The sequence below is a fragment of the Patella vulgata genome, chromosome 1, assembly GCF_932274485.2.
Source record: "Patella vulgata chromosome 1, xgPatVulg1.2, whole genome shotgun sequence".
Taxonomy (NCBI): domain Eukaryota; kingdom Metazoa; phylum Mollusca; class Gastropoda; family Patellidae; genus Patella; species Patella vulgata.
The window spans coordinates 60,562,342-60,581,518 of NC_065879.2; the positions used below are offsets into that span (position 1 = coordinate 60,562,342).

Sequence of the window (19,177 nt, forward strand, 5' to 3'; positions counted from 1 at the left end):
CCATCTTTTTCCGGTAAGATCACAGCATCAATGTTGATTTAAATTGACAAATAATTTGTGTTTTCAATGTTGAAGATTTTGGATGATATTGAGTTAGAGACTTAGCTACTTTAAGTTATGAACAACACGACAAAGAGAGTTTAGTAGGGGAATTTTTATGAGGAGGATCCACATGAAACAAGACTTGATCATGTAACTTTAGTTATGAGGATGCATATTTGACAATCACCTTGTTAACTACAATAATATATACATATAGGCCTACACATTGACATTTACAAAAAAGTTGTATGGATATTTAAAGTATTTTGTACATTTTGTGTATTATAAATGGATTTCAAAAAGTAAACATAAGGTTGATGGTCACAAACTGATAACCTTGTACTGTGTGTATAAAGTATACCAAAAGAACAGCCCTTTTTTCCATAAGCAGCGGCAGCGGTGATGCGTTAAATTATACTTCTGGGATATTTACAAAATATTACTGACAGGCTAACTAGACACAATTTTATGGAACACAGTTACTTTTCACTTCACACATGTTTCCAGGATGATTCTCTCTCTGTTATATTTTAGCAATGTAAAACCATATTGGGATATGTACAGGTTTTATACAGGTAGAATCTTAACCAATCCAGGGGCGGATCCAGAGGGGGGTTGTGGGGGGGGGGGGCGAAACCCCACCCTGCTCAGCTACATAATTTTTTTTTTAAATCAACACTTTTTAAGAGAAAAGTTTCTCGGCCGTGTGCTTTATCCTTTATCGTCAGATGTGGGACAGGATGGGCACTCAAAGCACGAGATAATGATATAGACATTATGTGATATCACAATTAATGCTTTGTGTCGTTGTGTAGCGTCCAACGGTTGTATCCACGATAAACTGGGTCCCTCTATCACAAAGACTCACTAGTGGAACCTCGGCTACTGATCTGTTATCCAGGGAGGGGTTTTTCTAAGCTCGCCTGGGATCACAACTCTCTTCGGTTAGTAATGGGTAAGTCAGCTAAAGAGTGACTATAAGGAATCCCTTCCCAATTTTGACCGGGATCTCCAATAATAATTGAATGAAATACGACTGCAATGTCGCCTTGGACAATGTCTCCCCTTACTCAATAACACAAACAACAAAATAGATATTCATATAAAAATAAATATATATTATCCTCTGGTCAAGATCAAATTACAAAATATAACACAATAATGATAATGATGATAATGATATAGGGCCTAAATATCAAACCACTTTCAGGCGAAACCAAAATTATGGTCGACACACAACCGCACGTGTACACGATCAGTAACGATATATGAAATCTGGGAAACTGATCACACGTAATAATGAAACAATAATATGATCTCTAATATAATAACACTAGAGGTAGTAAAACACTATTAAACAAAATAACTTAGCACCGAACACTTGGAGGGAATCACTGAATCACAAAAGAACACAAAAAGAAACCTTCAGACATCCACTCACGTTCTAATACTGCTAATTATATCTCGAGCTCTTAATTGAAGATCTATCGGAAGTATGCTGTGTACTACTACTACTTGGTGTTTAACGTCTGCTTCCACATAAGTGATATCGCAGACAAGACATAGGAGAGCCGAAGCTGATTCCTGTTTTTTAGAATATGATTTTGCAATCTTTCCATTTGGCCTTTGGCCATGGATTTGGTTTAGTGGGAAGTTCTTCCCTTTATTTAATATAAAACATATCGTTTGGTAGATGATCTCGTCCGCTTCTGGATTGGTAGATGTCGTCGTTTGAGGTTAGTGTTTAGGTGCCAGGCCCGTCTTATCGAGACCTCCCCTTACTCCACTATCCCCCTCTCTGGGTTTGGTAATAGTGTTTAGTGTTTGTTTGCGGAATAGTGTTTAGGTGCCGAGTTCGTCTGACCGTAACTCCCCCTTACTCCACTATCCTGCTAGTTTGGTAGATGTCATCTTTGTGGGATTTGTGTTTAGGTGCCAGGCCCGTCTTGTCGTGACCTCCCCTTACTCCACTATCCCACTCTGTAGGTTTGGTGTCTGTTTGTGGCGTAATAGTGTTTAGATGCCGAGTCCGTCTGGTCGTGACTCCCCCTTACTCCACTATCCTGCCAGTTTGGTATAAATCCCCTATGTAGTTTAGTGTTTAGATGCCGGGCCCGTCTAATCGTGACCCCCTCTTACTTCACTATTCTACTTAGTCCAACTGTGTCCATTAGGGCGTGGATTTGTTCGAAGATTTGCAGTTTCAGATCTGGTCTCGGGAAGAGTAGATTCTTAGTGTTGAATGGTATGTTGTTGGTCTCCATTGTTCTCACTAGTTCCATTCTCTCCTCCTTGTATACCTTGCAGTCTACCAGGACATGGTTGGTGGTACATTCTTCTCCGCACTCACAGATGATGACTTGGTGTTTGTAGTCTCGCAGCCGCTCTTTCACCCTTAGCTTCGATATAAATCTACAAATATCTCTTCTAGGGTGATTGAGTGTTGTCTTCGTGTAGATCTTGTCATCCAGTCGGAATCTGTATGTGTCAAGTTCAACGAGATTTAATTCCCAGATTGAATTGACCTGTCTTTTGACCATACTATAGATTTCCGTGGTGCTGTAGTCTATGGTGCGGAGTGGTGTTGTGTCCTTGAGACCTTCATTGGCTAGTCGATCTGCCTCCTCGTTTCCTCTAATGTTAACATGTGATGGAATCCACATGAGTTCTACTTTGCTTCCCTTCTCTAACACCCCCTGGTACAGCTGCCTGATTTCCAAAATGACTTCTGGTCTTGAGTCCGAGTTGTCATTTTGGATTGAAATCAGACTGCTCAGAGAGTCGCTTGGAATGACGAACTTACTAGTCTTTTGATGGGAAATCCATGATATGGCGTCACGAATGGCCACGAGCTCTGCAGTGTACACCGAACAATTATTGGGCAGTTTCCTGCTTATTCCCTGTTCCCCGTTTAGCAGGTATACTCCAAACGAGCTGGTGCCCCTTTCAGGATCGCGTGAGACATCCGCGTACACATGGTCCCAGTCATCAGACGGCCAGTTGTCTTCCAGGTGTTCTAGAGAGAGAGCGCGTGCTGCGGTGGGGTTGTTTTTCTTGTCGGTTTTCTGTAGTAGATCTAGATTAACCGGCGGTATAGGGAGCGTCCAAGGGGCGATCGCTGGGGGGTCGTGTTCATTTATCACGAGCTCCCCCAGTCGCAGTTCCTTGATTGTTTCTCTGATACGCTGGCCGAAGCTTTTCTTTCTAGGATCTCTCACATATCTTGTTTTTTGTAGACTGACAAAGGTTGGGGATCTTTCGCCCAGTTGCGAGATCTTAGCCCAGTACCTTGTCGCTAGTTCTTTTCTTCTTAGGGATAGGGGCAACTCCCCGACTTCCTGCAGTAGTGCCTCTCTCCCAGTTCCTTGCCCTACGCCAGTCGCAATACACAGAGCTTTGTATTGGATGGTGTCAAGCTTCCTTAAGAGTAATGGCGCGCAGTTCATGAAGGCCAGAGAGCCGTAGTCTAATACAGATCGTATTAGAGCACGATACACCATCATTAGTGTAACTCTGTTGGCCTCCCAAGTGCTGCCCGTTATTTTCCTCATTAAGTTTAGGATTTTGGCGCATCTATCTACAGTCTCGTCGATGTGCGGTTTCCAGGTCAGCCTTCGGTCAAATATTACGCCAAGGAACTTGGTTTGGTCTTTAAACTCGATGGTTTTCCCGTTCATACACAGAGTCATTCTGCTTATCCCACTATCCCTGCTTACAAGCATGCCGACTGTTTTCTTCTCCGAGACTTTGAATCCCCAATCGTATGCCCATTTCATGAATTTGTCTAAGGCCTTCTGCATGTTCTTTTGTAGTTCACAGAAGTTCTTCCCCTTCCTCCATATGGTACTGTCATCAGCAAATTTAGCTAACTCAGTTTTGGCGTCGAGGTAGGAAGATTTCTGTATGTCGTTGATCATGATATTGAAGAGAGTGGGACTGATAACCGACCCCTGAGGCGTGCCATTTTCTAATGTTTGCACGGCACTCAGGAATCTGCCAACATTCACCTGTATCCTTCTATCGCTCAGAAAGCTTTTGATCCACCGAAACATTATGCCCGTTATACCAATACGTCCTAACTTGAAGAGCAGCCCGTCTAGCCAGACTAAATCGAAAGCCTTAGTTAAATCTACGAACACGACACATAACAGGTTCCCAGAGAGGAGTGCCTGCGACATGACTTGCTGCAGTCTTACCAAGTGGTCCATTGTTGAACGTCCTTTCCTGAACCCGCTTTGATTTTCGTCGATCAGTCGGTTGCTCTCCAGATAGAACTGTAGTCGTATGTTAACCATTGTTTCCAAGGTTTTGCACAGTGTGGATGTCAAACTTACTGGTCGATAGGACTCTGCCTTTGTTTTCTCTTTACCTGGTTTTGGAAGAGGGATGACGTTGGCTTTCCGCCATTCTTTAGGTACCTCTCCTGCCAGCCAGGATGTGTTGAAGAAGTTTAGTAGTATCCTTTTGGCATTTCTAGGCAGATATTTGAGCATTGAGTACTTTACTTTGTTCTCACAGCCGCACTATCCTTCTTGAGGGAAAGAGCCTTATTTAACTCCTCCTCAGAGAAGGGTAGATTGATTGGTTTAGTCCCTTCATTAGGTTCAATTTCTAATGAAGGGTGCTGTGAGTAAAAGATTTCCTTTCTCTTCAGGAACTCTGGTGATTGGTTTTCGTCCCTGCTTGCGTCAGCGAAAGCTTTTGCAAGTAGATCTGCCCTTTCATTGCCGTTGGTAACGTACTCATCTCCATTCTTTAGGTTTGGTATGTTGAATGATCTGCGCTTCCCGTTCATGGCGTTCAGCTTCTTCCAGACGGCACCTGTTTGCGTGTTTTGATTCAACGCATTACAGAATGTCATCCAGTGCCCGCTTTGTGCCTTCCGGATGGTGTTTCTTGCAGCGTATTTCAACTTCAGGTAGTTTTGGTGGTTGACTTCATTGTAGTGGCGTTTCCGTAGGCGTAGCGCCTTCTGACATTCTGGTGACCACCAAGATTTTCTAATCCTTGATTGCCCTCCAGAAGTCTTGGGAATGGAGTCGTCTGCGGCACCTATAATAGCACTCGTGATGTTGGCTGCGTACACGTCGATGTTGACATCGATGATGTCTTCTTCTTTCCACCCAAGGCAGCCTACACGGAAGTTAGCCCAATCAGCCTCTTATTTTCCAATTGGGTTTTCCGTTATAGACTTCCCTGGTTGTTTCACATTGGATGTAGAGTTCTATCAGTAGATGGTCGCTGCCAAGTGTTTCATCTTCGTGTACTTGCCAGTCGCAGCGGTTTGCCATACCAAGCGCACAGAGCGTGAGATCCAGGTGTGAAGGTGGGACATTTCCTCCAACAAAAGTAGGGCTCTCGTCGTTTAGTACGCATAGGTCGTTCCCTTCGATTATTGAGCACAGGCTAGTCCCCCGACAGTCATTCCTCGGTGACCCCCACAGAGCGTGTTTTGCGTTGAAATCCCCGCAAAACACAGATTCGCCCTGCGGAAGCTGGTCGAGAAGTGACTGGAAGTCTACTGATTTTATCGTGACTATTGGGGGTGCATAGACATTCACTATTGTCAATTTTTTATTATTGCTCAATGTGATGGCTATGCCCATTGCTTCTAGAGGGCCCGCTACGTCCAGCATAACAGAAGTATAATTTAAGTTATCACTGACGTAGATGGCAAGACCGCCGCCACGAGTCGTGCTGCCCGGTCTGTCCCTTCTCTGACAAGTGTATCCGGGTAGGTAGATGTCTTTCTTAGTTGGTAGTAGCTTGGTTTCCTGGAGGCAAATTACATCTTTGGGGTTGCGGGTGATGTATTTTCTCAGCTCAGCACATCTGGGGGCCAGTCCGTTAACGTTAAGTTGAAGAACCTTTACCTGGCCAGCCATGATTACTGTCCGGATTGATGCCTCTCATTGGTTGTGTTCTAGTGATCTACTGGTGTCTCGCTTTCCATAGAAGGTACCTCATTTGTGTTCGCCTTTGGTATTAACACCGGCAAGCAACTGGGCATATCGCCAGTGCTGTAGTGGCGAACATGAGATATCCTTCTACGTAGAGCGAGATTTACCTCTTGATCGTTCTTTTCATCTTCCTCGTCTTCATCTCTGGATCTTTTCTTGACTGTGTTGATAGAGTTGATTAGAGCGTCTGCGTTGACCATGTACGCTCTAAGTTTCCCTAGGAGGCTTGCCATTTTTGTCGTTTGGTCTTCATTTGACACTGCCACCTTCAGGAATTCAATCATGAAGCTCATGAAACCACTCTCCGTTTTGAATTTCGGAATAAAGTGAGTTTTATCAGCTTTCGTTTTTGGTTCCTCTTTTTTCTTTGGGTTGGTCTTCTTATTTGGGGTCTTTGTATTTGGTAGTGGTTCTGAGCGGGTTGCCTTTGGTGGTTCTTCCGGCGTCGATGTCGATGGAATTGGCTCCGTAGTTGGTTTATTAGTTGTACTTACCTTCGCTTTCTCTTTTAATTTTTATTAAAATATTGATCTTTTAAATTAGTGCAATGTACACAATAATTATTCCTATACAGTAAATTTGTTAAATTGTTTTAGAAATTTATGGAACTAATTAATAAAGAGTGTAGAGAAATGAATGGGTTTTTTTTACAATAAAAGTGAACAGAAATCAATAGCCCGCAGAATTATATGTAGCCTACCGGTATTTTTATTTATTTGTTAATTATTTTATTTTAGGAAATTAGGGAATGAAAAGTGAAGAAAAATTAATAGCCTGCGTAAAAGTTGTATTTCTATTTACCGGTATTTATTTATTTGTTAATTATTTTTAGAAATTTGTGGAACTTAAAAAGTGAAGAGAAATTAATGGCCTGTAGAGAAATGAATAGTTTTAGAACAACAACAACAATAAAGGAAATATGTTTGCAGAATGAAAAAAATATTTATGAAATGAAATGGGGTTTAACGTCCACTCGACACAAATAGGTCATTTCGGGACTAACATATGGCATATGGTGGGCAATTCCACGCTAAAGTAATACAATTAGGTGAAAAATTTAATTAATTGATAAGTGGACAAAAATAGTGTCTTATATGGTGGGAAATAATCCATATTTTGAGGAAAAATCTCAATTTGGGTGGAGACTCTTCCAATTTTTTTTTATTTGGTCTTGTGTCAAGGTTTACGTTGTAAATGTCGAATTTATAATTCTATTGTATTTTCTTACTTTGTGTTTGTTTGATTATTCTGGCTCATAATGAATGATTTGGCATTAGTTATCTGACAATGTATATAAACATGATATTTATACATTAAAATATAAAAGTAATATATTTTTGTGAAGGTAACCCACATTGAAAAATATCACTATCAGAATGTACGTCCGTTACCAAATATTTATATTTTTTTTCTCTCATTCATATTTTTATGTGGAATTATTTAAAACTTCATATCTAAAGCTATAATAACCCATTCTTACTATAATGACTGTAAAAAGAAAAGATTTGCAATAATTCTTAGAATAACGTGGGTTTTTATAGATGTACGTCCGTTACTTTTCACAGTATTTCATGTTACCAAATATTTCCATTTTATCTCTCTTATTCATATTTATAGATGGAACTGTTCAAAAACTCATATTTAAAGCTAATTCATTCTTGTTACTATGACCGTAAAAAGAAATCATTTGCCAAAATTCTCTGAATTACTTAGGATTTCATAGATGTATGCACGTCCGTTACCAAAATTTTAGGGTAAAAATGTACGTCCGTTGCCAAAATTTTAGGGTCACAATATTTCATTCAAGGAGTAACGTTTTTAGGAAAGTAACTGCTCCATTAATTCAAATGAGTTAACTATTATTATTATCTATAAGTCCGATTATTTGTAAGTTTACATATCTAATGTAATGGGTTACATCAGTTACCAGAAAATATGTACTTCCGTTACCACAATAATTTCTAATTTACTGGGTTACAAGAATCCAAATGTGAGAAGTGATTATGCAGTACACATGTAGTATTAGTGCCCTTTCTTAAAAGGATTAAAACTTTTAAATTCCACAAGACAATTCACAGAGTTTTGAAACTATGTTCATGCAGGCAAATCATGGTGACTGTTCATTTCTGTATGTCCGTACCTATACTTTGAAGAGCCAATATTTATTTCCAGTGTTCATGAACAAATTAAATTATATGTCAATTGATACTGAAATCATATGTCTTTAATGCTATATAAAACTCAAACAGTTAATTATTCATGGTTAGAAAATATTGGAAGTAATAAAAATATGGCGAGTTCAAAATGTACGTCCGTTACCGTGGAATTACCCTGGTTTAATTTTTTTATTTCAATAGTTCGCTTGCGCGTAGGGGTCTTTAGCAGTGAGAGTAAACCGGAGGACCTGGAGAAAACCCACGAGTTTGGACAGGCGACCCTACTCCTTGTAACGTACAACCGGGGAATCGAAACCCCGCCAGTTGACTCTATGACACATAGGCCTACGAGTTAGACGATATAATTAATATTATAATTTAATATTATATTTTTAAAAAAAAAGGTGTTAAATGTGTCAAATTGTGTGTGTGTGTGTGCGGGGGGGGGGGGGGGTAGGCGCCCATTGTGTGAGGTTGCGGTTGAGTAATGAGTGTGTTTGTTTTCGGGGAGCATTGCAGAGACAGCGTCTGGTTCGGATGGGACGAAAAACCGAGGTCCTGTGTAGGCCTACACCTTGGCGTGCACGTAAAGAACCCTTGCCAGTTGGAATTCAATTGCTGTCCGGGCAAAATTCCCCTTAGAGCACACTGCCATTATGGTGTATGACCGTCTTCATTATCCCGCTAGGACGTTAAACCCCATTTCATTCTTCATTAGGCGAACTTGTTTGTGTTTAGAAAAATATTATGACATGAAAATTTATTATATATTTTAAGTTTCTTATAAAGATTTAGTAGTTAAAAAGCGTTTCTTTTATTTTAAAATGACTTTTAGATTAGGTCTTCACATCAAATTAATGACATTAATTCGATTGTTATTGAGTAGGCCTATTGACGTTTACATTGGAATGAGCTTGACCCTAACCCAGTGCTAGAAGTAGAAGAATGGACCGATTTTTGATAGGTACAGTTGATAAATCAATCTAACCTGTGAAACGCTATTCCACTACCCCTTTTCGGGTGTTTGAGCAGCCAAAACAGCAGCAACTTTCTGGCATATTGATTATAAAACACGATTTAAAAGATCTAATGGTCGTCAGCGTCAACTCCCCGGAACTAACATGGCGGACAAGGCCCCATGTCAGCACGCTGTCACGTGATCAGTGCGGACTCTAGTTTCTATATATAGCTCTATGGTGACAGCTTATATTCAATATACAATCTCGTAAAATAACGGACAACGAGAACTCCCGTAATACCTTGCAAATACGCCTACTCGCGAACGCCACGTTCTTCCGCGAGACTCACGTATATTTATAAATAAATCGAAAGTAGAATAACATCAACATCGAGATCACCGGATAAATTAAGTACATGTATTTAAATTATGGATGGACAAATGAATATATATTAAAAGGAAAATGTGACGAAAGACTAGGGAATGTGGGTGGATACTGATAAATCTTCCGTATAAACGGTAAGCTATGAAACTAAAACCGTCACACTACTCACGCCTCCGCCCAATGCGTCCCGCATTGCCATTCATGGAATTATTTAAGAAATATAAAATAATACAAAATGATGAAAAATCTAGGAAATGATAATGATATACAAAACAACTTTTAACAAATCATAATAACAATATCAATTAAACATAAATATAAATATTCTTCAACATCTAGGCCTTTCCATCGTGTACCATAAACCATCGAACCATCTTCTTCACCATTCATTCCATAACCATACCATAAATTATCTACACCATATTCCATAACCATATACCATCGTTTCAATTAAACAGCCATAAATTAACATTCATCTTCTTCATCATCACCATCATCTTGCATCCCCAAATCAACCTCCCAATCAGCCTCATACACCACCGTCTTCTTCCTTCTATTCTCCATCATCCATTCGACCTCAGTTCTCTTCTTGTACCTTACATGGCAACACTGCACTCCTACATCCCTAGTCATCATCTTCTCCGTGTTGGTGCTACCATCGATCATTCTATCATCAGCTCCATCAACCCCGACTTCTCTTTCCACTACCTTCTCCTGTCCATCACCATCTTCACTTTCTTCACTTATATCACTATACAAGCTGAAATCCAGCGTCGGTTCTTCTCCTAACTCGGACACAATCCTCCGTAGTTTGAACACGCAAGTCAATCCACCTCCAGCACCATTCTCTTCCACACTGTTCTTCTCTACTGTCTCTTCCGTCTCATCTCTTTTACTTTTCTCCCTCTTCTCAGTGTCCTTATCTCTTCCACCTTTCTTCAAAAGATCTGCTGTTTTCTCTCCTCTTTTCTTATCATCTTTCCTTCTGTCATCTCGTTCCCTCTCATCTCTTTTATCACCAGGTTTCCTCTCATCTTTACTTCCAACTTTCTTCTTTTCATCTTTCCTGTCATCTCTCTTTTTCTCATCTTTACTTCCACCTTTCTTCTTTTCATCTTTCTTGTCATCTCTCTTTTTCTCATCTTTACTTCCACCCTTCTTCTTTTCATCCTTACTATCATCTTTCTTCTTTTCATCCTTACTTCCACCCTTCTTCTTTTCATCCTTACTACCATCTCTCTTCTTTTCATCTTTACTGCCATCTCTCTCGCTCTCCCGTTCTTCTCTCCTTAACTTCTCCATCTCCAAAACCAACAATCTGTGTCCGGATCCCTGCGAATGACGTTCCAATCTGGAGCGGGTGGTGAAACTGGCCTCCGGGCAATAGGGGCACCGAAACTCGGATAAATTTCTTGAGGTAGCCATATCTGAAAGAGAAGGAATACTCAAAACATATCCATCGAAATGTGTAGGGCGTTTGGTCCGTCTTCCACATCTAGTTTCCCGAGGAGCAAAACCCAATGTAGTTAAATCATCCGTAACGTCACTAACACTTAAATTGTCGTGGTCCTGGTCAACTATGTCCACAGGGTCATTGTCCACAACACTATCGTCATCACTATCAGAATCACGTTGAACATATTTGCGTAAGCGGTCAACATGAACCAATTGGCGTCGCTTAGTAACAGGATCCACAATTTCGTAATTAATATCAGAACTTTTCCTAAGGACGTCAAAAGGGCCTTTCCAGCGTTTTGTAAATTTATTTGGTATTTGGTAAGCTTTGTAATACTTTACAAAATAAACAACAGCCAAAAGCTCTTTTCGAGTAACACAGTAATTTCTTTCAGCCTTAGACAGAGATCGGCTCCCATAGGCTACCACGCGTTCGGCACCATCATGCACCTGAGACACAACCGCCCCTATACCATAACCACTAGCATCCGTGTCTAGTATGAAAGGTTTCGTTGGGTCCGGATAGGCTAACACAGGACTTTCGGTTTAACGAAGTTTTAATGTCTGAAATGAACTTTCGCACTCATTGGTCCAATTAAATTCCTGTCCTTTTTCAGTTAACTTATTTAAAGGTTTGGCGATATCTGAGAATTTTTTGATAAACCGTCGGTAATAGCTACAAAGACCAAGGAAACTCCTAACTTCAGTTACATTCACTGGCGTTCTGCACCCACGTACACATTCAATCTTTGCTGGATCAGTGGCTATGCCATTGGAGGACACAACATGTCTCAAATATTTCACCTCATCTCGAAACAGATTACATTTGGAGGCCTTCAATTTTAATCCAGCCTGGCGTAGACGATCTAAAACCATCTCAATTCTATCCAAATGTTCCACAAAGGTTTGGGAATAAATAATAATGTCGTCCAGGTAAACTAAACACACTTCCCACTGTAAACCACTAAGTACCGACTCTATCAGCCGCTCGAACGTGCCAGGCGCGTTACCAGCCCAAAGGACATGACCTTAAATTGGTACAGTCCTTTAAAGGTGGCGAAAGAAGTCTTAGGACGATCTTTTGGTTCTACTTCAACCTGCCAGTAGCCACTAGCCAGATCCATTCTAGATAACCATTTCACACCAGGTAATGCTTCCAAAGTTTCGTCGATTCTCGATAATGGGTATGCATCCTTAATTGTCAATGAATTCAACTTCCGGTAGTCGACACAAAATCTCAAAGTTCCATCTGATTTCTTAACAAGTACGACTGGACTGGCCCAGGGAGCACAAGAGGGTTCAATAACACCGCTTGTCAACATTTCATCCACCATTTTATCCATCTGTTGTTTCTGATGAAGGGCTACACGTCTTGGTCGTTGTTTTATAGGTTCAGAGTGACCCACATTAATGGTATGCTTCACCATATCTGTCCTACCAAGTTCCATAGAATTGGCTGCAAATAGGTCTTGATGTTTGGATAATAAGTTTGTGACTGCGCCCGTCTGTTCTCTATCCAAACCTTCGGCCGCTCTTTTACACAATTCCAATACATGGGGAGGTAAACCCACTTTGGGAGGTAACTTTGAACGGTCATCACTGGTATCAATCACATTTACTGTGACAATGTCACCGATTCCTGTATGTTTGTTTAGAAACACATCATAGTCGTTGGCATTCAGGATACGGACTGGAACCCAGGGAACAGAATCAGAAAGTTCACACACAACCTTGGCTGGTAACACATGTTTTCGCTCATATAATCGTTCTAAGGACTCTAGCATCACTTCTTTGTGTGAAAATTTACTAACACACTTTTGTGGAATATATCCGTTCACTAAGACTTCATGACCAGCAGGTATAACAGTATTCTCTGCGAGAGACACACGACAGATCCCGATTGGACCTTCCAAATACGTGGCACACTTATCACCATTGATGATTATAGTCTTATTTTTCAAGTCGAGATGACAATCATGTTTCTGGAGAAAATATAACCCTAGGATGGATTGAGAACCAATAGCAGCCACAATAAGAGTATGCGAATAAACTTGTCCATAAATTTCAATTGAAAATATGGCCTTCCCAAGTACTTGCATCAATCCACCATTTGCAGCTTTCAGAGATTGGTGCGTATATTCTAAAGTTGGCCTTTTGTCTTTCGGAATCGAATTATAGGCAGTGCGAGATAGCATACTGACTGTTGCTCCAGTGTCTATCAAACAATTTAGTTTTAAAGAATTCACAATACATTTTACATGCAGACCGGTTTCACTCGGTGGGCCGTGAGATGCCGATCCACTTTTCAGACCATTACTTGATTCTACGTGATTTCGTTGATTGGGACTTCCAGAAACGGGGCGTTGAGCGGTTTGTCGCCAATTGTTTTTGTCACGTGATTGGGTATAATTTCTTGGAGTGTACTGTTGTCTTGTATTATGATTAATATTGTCGTGTCTGCGTATTTCTAAACCTTTTCCAGTTTGGTTAATACTAGAGAGCGAGGTGTCCGATTTTTGAGTAGTGATTAATTGTTTTTGAACATTATGTAGGGACTTGTTCATTTCCTCCGCAAGTTTCTTTAGATCCTGCAGTTCACGATTCTCAGATGGAAGATCAACACCACGGAGTTGTCCTTTGTCCGACTCGCCGGCAACACGGTGAGCATCCAGCTCTACCGCTAGTCTTACCATTTCCTCCAAATTGCTTGGTCTAGACCTTTGAATCTGCCACACCATGTCTCTATCATCACAAAGTGCATCACAAAACAAATCTTTAGAAAGTATATTCATTAAGTCACAATCCGCAGAAGGGTATGCCATAGCTACTAGCCGTTTCAGTGCTTCCCCTAATTCAGCTGAGCTCGATAGAGTTGACTTTGGTTAGGTGGCAGAAACCTGTCTTCAAGAGCGCTTATTAACATGGAATACACTTTCCGGTCCTCCACTTTCATGGAGGATAACACTTTCTGGGCCCTACCTTTTAAACTACCAGCAAGATGCAGGGCCATTTCATCACTTGTCCAATTGTTTAGATGAGCACATATCTCAAAATGGCACTTATAGTCCATCAACGATGTTGCACCATCGTATTCTTGTGGATTTTTAACTGGTTTACGATAATATACACTACCCATGCCTTGATTATAAGGCGTAGACGTAACACGTGGAGAAAAGGCACTGTTATCTGCATCCGCATTTTTATCGTCACATTTCGAAGACACAATAACAGCAGGATTAGTGAAATTTTGTTGCACACTATTCTTTATTTCACAGAGCTCGTTCCGATAAGAATCTAATTCTTTAGATATAACTTTAAATTGTTCTAACACGAGGCTATGAAAATCATTATCTCCCTTGTTTGATACCGGGGGTTTGTGGGGTGCACACATGAAGTAGGATTTGTAAATTGCGACACACATTTTCATAATTACACTGAAATTTCACCCATTTGTCTCCGGTTAGAGTCTATTTCTGCGGAAGTTTAGTTAATTGATTTAACACCATGTGCTGAAAATCAGATTTGCCTGTAATATCACTGTCCATAGACGCATTCAAATGATCACACAAATCAGCATTTGATCCAGACAAATCACTAAACATATTAAACTCAACCGTTTTTGGCCTCCTCGTTTTTGGAGTCACATAAGGCTCTATATGCACAGGATTTCGTACAGGAACCACAGTTGGGTCAAACACAGGATTCTGTACACGAACAACATTAGGGTCGAACACAGGATTTTGTACAGAAACCACATTTGGGTCAAACACAGGATTTTGTACAGGAACCACACTAGGGTGAAGCACAGGGGTAAGATCACAGGCGAATGTCTACCACATTTGGGTCAAACACAGGATTTTGTACAGGAACCACACTAGGGTGAAGCACAGGGGTACGATCACAGGCGAATGTCTACCAGACTGTACGTGGTCATAATGTTGTCAAACTAAATATAACACAAAGACACACAGTTATGGGTCAACACGGTCACAGGCGGGAAATGTTGCTTGCATGTATTGAGAAGTGAGACATTCTACAATGAGGGATAATCGAATCCCACCTCTGCCACCAAGAAAACCCTGTAGCGTCCAACGGTTGTATCCACGATAAACTGGGTCCCTCTATCACAAAGACTCACTAGTGGAACCTCGGCTAATGATCTGTTATCCTGGGAGGGGTTTTTCTAAGCTCGCCTGGGATCACAACTCTCTTCGGTTAGTAATGGGTAAGTGTCAGCTAAAGAGTGACTATAAGGAATCCCTTCCCAATTTTGACCGGGATCTCCAATAATAATTGAATGAAATACGACTGCAATGTCGCCTTGCACAATGTCTCCCCTTACTCAATAACACAAAATAGATATTCATATAAAAATAAATATATATTATCCTCTGGTCAAGATCAAATTACAAAATATAACACAATAATGATAATGATGATAATGATATAAATATCAAACCACTTTCAGGCAAAACCCAAATTATGGTCGACACACAACCGCACATGTACACGATCAGTAACGATATATGAAATCTGGGAAACTGATCACACGTAATAATGAAACAATAATATGATCACTAATATAATAACACTAGAGGTAGTAAAACACTATTAAACAAAATAACTTAGCACCGAACACTTGGAGGGAATCACTGAATCACAAAAGAACACAAAAAGGAACCTTCAGACATCCACTCACGTTCTAATACTGCTAATTATATTTCGAGCTCTTAATCGAAGATCTATCGAAAGTGCGCTGTGTGACCGCTTATATACAATATACAATCTCGTAAAATAACGGGCAACGAGAACTCCCGTAATACCTTGCAAATACGCCTACTCGCGAACGCCACGTTCTTCCGCGAGACTCGCGTATATTCATAAATAAATCGAAAGTAGAATAACATCAACATCGAGATCACCGGATAAATTAAGTACATGTATTTAAATTATGGATGGACAAATGAATATATATTAAAAGGAAAATGTGACGAAAGACTAGGGAATGTGGGTGGATACTGATAAATCTTCCGTATAAACGGTAAGCTGTGAAACAAAAACTGTCACACTTGTATTAATGCATAATAAAAATTGACGTCAAACGAGGCGTTGAATTTCTCTGTTTACAAAGCTCAATGTGTATGTATATATGCCAAAATAACGATAAAGATGATAAGGAACCTGGAAAACCCCCTCCTGCAAAATTCCTGGATCCGCCCCTGCAATCCTAATAATTGTTGTAAATAAATAGGAGTTCGGGCCTACTATGTAAATTTTTGGGGGATCCAAGTATATTCAGCCCCCCCCCCCTGAAAAACAATTGGGGGGTCTGACCCCCCCCCCATATGTGACGCCCATGGTTGGAAACACAGAATAACAATTTAGTTGAATTTAAGAAGCCTTGCCGCTTTGTGCCCAAATCGGAGTTTCTTTCTCACTTGCCTGAAGGTAGATAACTCGTGTATACATGTGATTTATATTGTCAAGAAATTAATATATTTTCGTTGCAATGCATGAAACAATATTATGGTATATACAATGCAATGAACAAATTAATATGTGTGATGTGAAATAGCTTTATTTAACGTCCGCTTCCACCGAAGTGATATCGCAGACAATTACATGTTATATATATGTTAGGTGAAAATATTTACAATGTGATTAGTGGGAAAAAAATGGATATTTAGGTTTATTTATATATATATATATATATATATATATATTATATATATATATATATATATACAGAAGACAATAAATAACAGGACGTGACGTGATATAACAGGTGCAAAAATAAAGAAGTGCCAGTAGAGACGATCTAAGACATTGGCAGACGAATTTGTGACAAAACAGACATGAATATGGACGAACATTTAGACAAGCACATAGACATTTACATACGGACATTTTGACAAAACAGACATGAATGTGGACGAACATTTAAACATAGTACTGTATGTACATATATATATTTCTTTGGGTCGTTTTTATCGGTCTGGTCGATTTGTCCGGTTGAATGGCAGGGCGGTGCAACTCTTCCTTGGGGCTTGTTGGTGAGTCTATGGCCTGGCCCATTCTTCCTTCCATTTGGTTTTATTGTCCGGTATGGTGGCTGATTTCGTCTTTAGCTATAGGTATATTTATTTATATCTACAAATTGTGTCGATTGTCATTTACGGTCATCGACATCGTATAACTTATTTTGAAATAAATAAATGAAACCAATTTAGATTAGTACCGCTGACAATTAATTGTCTCTGCTCAGAGTATTCTCATGTTATCATAGTTTATTATGTTTGTCCGAATGTGTTGGGGGTGTGATTGGGTGTGATTTGTCAATATATAGTCTAATGCAGTTTATCTTAAGAAGATAGATTTATTACATAAAACACCCTTTTCGGGCAGCATGTAAATTATACATTACAGTCAGCATGCTAAATACATTATCAAGTGGATGAAAAATACATAAAAAAAAAATATAAAAAAAATGGATGAATGACAATAGGCTATAATAGTTTCACTATTAATAAAGCATATTGTCCCCGTCAACACACAGATAAGAAAGGTTGTTTTTTTTTCACTTATAAAGCATATTGCCATTCATATTTTCTGTCCCCGTCAACACACAGACAAGAAGTTAATTGCTAAACAGACAGGTTACTTGATTACCTTAAGCTTATATTAAAATGGGAAATTATTTTTAAATTCCCACCTGAGGGAATTTCTCTTAGTAAAGCTAATAAATGACTTCCATAAGAATTATCTCAGCTGTAAAAGTATTATAAAAATCTGATATAAATGCCCCCTAAATCAAAGGCCGAATGTACAAGTGGATAGAAGATTTTCTCAACGATAGGCATATCAGAGTACACGTAGGGAACTGCTTGAGCGAAAAATTCAAAATCAAAAACGGAACGCCGCAAGGATCCGTTATAAGCCCAATACTTTTTAACATGATAAATGATCTTTCGAGTTACGGGGTAAAGTAACAACCAACAGCAAGGCGGCGCACAAAAATGTCCCCTAGAGGGTAACGCCAACCGCCTTGTACCAATAAACCAAATTAAACAAATGAACTAATCAATTAAAAATAAAACACATCGCAAGACGAGGCGCAAAAATGTCTCCTAGAGAGAAACGCCAACCGCCTTGCACTACTAAAACAACTTGACAGGGTTAAAACGTAAGAATGTCCACACAGAGGGAAACGTAACACACCCTGTCCAAATATTATCAGTGTGCTATGAGGGGAAATTTTGCCCGACAGCGGCACTACGGCCTGCTCTTATATCGAATTCCAACTGGCAAGGGATCTTTTACGTGCACGCCAATGTGTACACGGGACCTCGGTTTTTCGTCTCACCCGAATGACTAGACAGCTGTCCGTGTCAGGCCCTCCATCCTGCATCACTGACAAGGTCGAAACAACGCCGGGAAATCTGAATGAACTTTCTCGGCCAATGCAGGGATCAAACACCGGGCCTCCAGGCTAGCGAGCTAGTGTCTTACCCACTTAGCCAGCGAGATCCCCTAAAATAAATAAACATTGATTGTAGATCGAATCATATATTCATGTATGTAAATTGTAACACTAACACCTACTAACAAATTCATATCTTTCGTACGAAACTACTGCCATAAACACTACTATCTACTTCCTTTCTCTCTCCTCTGTCTTTTCAGGTGCTGGATTCTTCCTTCAGAGAACCAATAATAAAAGGAAAGAACAAACCAAACAGAAGCAAAGATGTAACCCACCACCATACCGGACTAGAAGATGAAATTGTTATTTTGTGTTTCCAAAGTCAACATTTTGGAGTTATTGGGTGTTATTTTGGAGTTACATGTATTGGGTGTTATTTTGGAGTTACATGTATTGGGTGTTATTGGGCAGTTATTGGGTGTTATTGGGTAATTCGACGCGCCCCTCTAGAGGTCACAATTATTATCCAATTTAAAAAAAAAAGCGTTCGGATATATCACCGTTACACCGTAAGGATGGTTGAGTTTGCATTTCGTGAAATCGGACCAAAACTGCCAGACAAAATGGCCGCCCATCGTACGCAAATAGTGTAATAATATGGTATATCAAGGTTGTGGACACTCTAGAAGTCACAATACAATTTTGATCCGATTTTGATGAAACTTAAAATACATGTTTATAATCCAAGATCTTGGTTCCTTGCGATTTTCGTGCATATCGGATTGCCACTTCCTGAAT

General features: G+C 39.9%; 1 protein-coding gene across 1 annotated transcript in view; it reads left to right on the plus strand.

Moving 5' to 3' along the window:
• Positions 1 to 19,177, plus strand: part of LOC126831101 (uncharacterized protein PF3D7_1120000) — a 108,691-nt gene extending 89,514 nt beyond the window's left edge. Inside the window, exon 3 of the mRNA XM_050561746.2 lies at positions 18,640 to 19,177. Within this exon, the coding sequence (XP_050417703.1) occupies positions 18,640 to 19,032 (393 nt within the window). The 3' untranslated portion in view covers positions 19,033 to 19,177. The remainder of the gene's footprint in view (positions 1 to 18,639) is intronic.